Here is a 3,812-nt window from a genome sequence, read left to right as displayed (position 1 = left end):
TTATTCGGCTAATACGTGTTCATGAAGAAGGATAATTCAAGATAAATGAATTGAGGATTATGGATCTTTCAAACAGGAATACGAATCGTCAGAAAGACAGTTAACATGATTGTGAAGTGGTTGCGATGTGATTGACATATTGACCACTTGATTAATAACAAGATAAGACATAAGACGTCCAATTGTCACTTTCTGATTAAAAACACTGAGATATAATGTAAGATAACGACTATATAAAGCTTGTCGGTGGACTATACAAGTAGAACTCACTAACACAAGTTTTACTTCACCATGAAAGGTAAGTGGTTCATTCTAACAGCCCGTTTTCATAGTAGTTAATCTCCTTTCAACAAGCCATTCAATACACCACGGGAGAAATTTATACTCATTTGAGGGACAACATTAGCGCAGTTGCTTAGCTCAGCTATTGGGTTTTCAACGGACTGCCGATCGATGAATCTATGGAGTTTTCATCTGATAAATTACGATTATCAAGGAAGACATTTGGCTTTAAATCCAATGTTAATACTCATGCCTGTTGCTCATGGTAAAATTGTTCTTCAAATTCATTCATTGTACAATAATTTGACTTTATATCATTGCTGTTGCTCACGGTCAAATTCAAGTTTTATAAAACCGTTAATAAAACTTTTCATAAAATAGGACGTGTTCTATTCGTTTTTAAACATCATAGGAGGATCTAGACGGCGGTGATAAACATAAACAAACACTTCTAAAACGGTTGGAACCGGGTCGACTATGGAAGCTCTTCGTGTTTGTATGAGTTTCAAACGCCAATGTACCACGACAGAAGAGCATGAATGGAGGCAGAAAACTCAGTCGTCGAATATTTGTCACAAGTTCGGTCGAACACATTCCAGGCTGATGTGTAGGCGAAGATAAGTGGGCTTAGAACTCAATTCCTGTCAGCGCATACATATCTTAGTTCAAGGTTTATTTTATTAATGACCAACCTGATGCTTCCACGGAATTTATAAAATAAAACAACACATGTTTTCGTCATATTTTTATAAAATGAGTTGTACAAAAAGTTTTACGAAATATTTTGCCGTGAGCAACGGGAATAAAAAGTGACTGGAATGAGATGCTAAGACGCAGAGTGCTGAACTTCGGAGCTTAAGATGCTGGGTTCGATCACGGCTCACATGGAACCCATCCCAATCGACACGAAAGATACGCATTTAAAGGTAGTAATCGCTGGCGACACCGTATTGTGACGTCTTGGAAGTACCCATGCACGTATTAGGTGTGATCTGACATCTGAAGAATGAGATTAAACACCACCTGTGCTAATTGTTTCACGGTGGAGTGAATTATCGTCTTTCTAACCGGATATAGTAGCTGGGACCACTGTCGGAGTTGTGTGGACATTTAACAATCCTTGATCGACACTGTCACGTGTGTATCGGGAATACCTTATGGAAGGCCTGACGAGAATTTCTTCGTAGAAACAGACCAGCCACACTCGCTCAAATCACATCCACATTCAATGCAGGAGATACGAAAGCACCCCCCCCCCAAAAAAAAAACTCTTGGCTCAGCAGCCTCGAAAGGCCATGGCCTACCCAGCGACCGCTGCTCAGAATACGAGGTGACGTGTGGTCAGCACAACGAATAGTCTCGGCTGTTAAATTCGCTTTCTAGTCCGGAAATACTACAGCTACCAGACGCATATCCAGCAAGTCAGCGCTGCGTACTTTAATGTGAGTTGTTTATGGGAGCAGAAGTCCTACCAGAGTGCCCTAGTTAACACCACTACACCGGGCACAGCGTCTCAACTGGAAGCGTGGCTTTGTTAATTGGACCCTGGATGACTGACGACATGTAGCTTGGTCCTATATAAACTGAGGCAGCGAGGTACTCAATATTTAGCTACCTGGAGAGGCTGATTGCCTTGTATCGAATGTTTCAAGCCTTCTTGACAATGAATAATGTGATCTATCCGAAACGTCGGTAAGCTTGCAAAGCATGCATATAACTATAAGTGGTCCAAACCGGAAATAATGTATAATGGTTTTCAAACAATAAGTTTAGATCGACTTGAAAATGTCTGCTTTAAAGTAGGTGAAACGTTGATACTCATCGAAATGCGACAACAGCCTGATAGCTCCAAAGACACACCTTACCAATGGTAATATCATTGCTAGAACAGCCAGTATCCGAATGTTTATTTTCCACGAGAGTTGATTAATAATAAATATGACCAAAAATGTTAAGTAGAATCTTTCCGGGCGTAAAACATTTAACGTATATTTTATTAAAGAATTTCACCAAATATAGACCACTTAGAACATAAGACTACGGTACAATACTTCTATTTTCTTCCTAGAATGTCTTCATATGCCGGATAATCACCTGTTCTGTTCTTTTGATAAAGCCTTCTGAGGGTGACGTCGAATTTTCTGGAGCGAAAAATCCAAAGAAGTGATTTGTCGCCGGAAGGCCACCCTCTTATTTATGCTGACATATTTGACCTTCAGTCTTTATAGATGCCTTCGCACTTCTCCAGCCAACCGGTGGAGTGTTATGTTGGAGATGTAATCAAAATTCTTCTTAGTTAACCTGCCATTCATTCTGTGAAGGTGACCATTAAAAATCGTAGTTTTCCTCTTTTAATTATGTCTGTAATTTTCTTTATATTACAGTAGAGGTCTTCATTTCTGTTTTCATCCAAATATCTTTATTCTTTCAGGGTACCAACATTGCCCTTTCCTTCCTTTCTAGTTCTTCTTGTTCACCTCTTTTGTTCCTTAAGTATTTATTACATTCATCAATAACTTTTTTTCAGGCCTTCTCGTAGTGTGTGTGTTGGTAGCACTGGCCTACGTCCAGTCCACTCCCGTGGATACCGCGGAGCAACAACCAGCTCAGGTTGCAGAAGATGTTTCCGCCCAGGATGCTCAAGAAGTAGGCAAACATCACCCCCATGGCCATCATGACTGGGACCACCACAACCACCACAACCACCACAACGATGACTGGGATCATCACCACCATCATGATGATCATAATAACGACCATCACCACAATGATGGTGACAATGACAACCACCAGCCTGACCCATCCAACTTGTGCGCAGCCGCCAGGGCTGACAGATGGCACTTGCCCTACCCTAAGGACACACACAAGTTCGTCAAGTGTGACCTGACCACAGGGAAAGGTACAGTTTTCACCTGTCCATCGGGTCTCGTCTTCAACGCCGCCATCCAAGTCTGTGATTATGCCTAAGCCGTGATCTCTCAACTACTAACATTTTATCTATTCTGACTTAATTCTGCTTAAAATAACAAACAAAATTGTGCACACTGTATGATCGGTTCTTGACGCTCTAATATACAATAAAATCTAGAATTTTTCCTTTCAAACATTTATGTGGATATATTTCCCTGTCAGATTAACTTCGATGATAATTATATACAAGAGTTAGTCAGACAAGTCAGTTTCCCCATATTTCTCTCTATAAAGGAATGGATATTACTTTAACTTGTCTATGGGATAATGTGTAGTCACGCCGATAGAATGCGCTCAAGTGTACGTGTCTGTAAACCAGAACATTGGCACTGCGACCGTCGCAAAATGGTGAAGTTTATGGATGAACTGTCGTGAGTGGACGTCACTCCAGTGATCTGCTCCTGTGGGCAAAATACATTTGTGTAAATTTCTCCGCTACACAGAAAATCATATGTGGGTTTAGAAAACGACAGAGTGATTACAGAGTTTGGCGTTGCTAGCCTCTTACGGAATGAAGGGGGTCGAAAGAAATAAGGAACATCATGAACTACGTCCAACAA

At 40.8% G+C, this 3,812-nt stretch overlaps 1 protein-coding gene across 1 annotated transcript; it reads left to right on the top strand.

The window, feature by feature from the left end:
• The first annotated feature begins 253 nt into the window (after positions 1-253).
• LOC137500932 (uncharacterized) lies at positions 254-3,388 on the top strand. The gene is made up of 2 exons (XM_068227686.1): positions 254-298; positions 2,810-3,388. The coding sequence occupies exons 1-2, from the start codon at positions 292-294 to the stop codon at positions 3,247-3,249; spliced, it is 447 nt and encodes a 148-aa protein (XP_068083787.1). The 5' UTR covers positions 254-291; the 3' UTR covers positions 3,250-3,388.
• The last annotated feature ends 424 nt before the right edge of the window (positions 3,389-3,812 follow it).

The sequence above is a fragment of the Anabrus simplex genome, chromosome 1 (assembly GCF_040414725.1).
Source record: "Anabrus simplex isolate iqAnaSimp1 chromosome 1, ASM4041472v1, whole genome shotgun sequence".
Lineage (NCBI taxonomy): Eukaryota > Metazoa > Arthropoda > Insecta > Orthoptera > Tettigoniidae > Anabrus > Anabrus simplex.
This window is presented reverse-complemented; position numbering and strand designations above follow the sequence as displayed.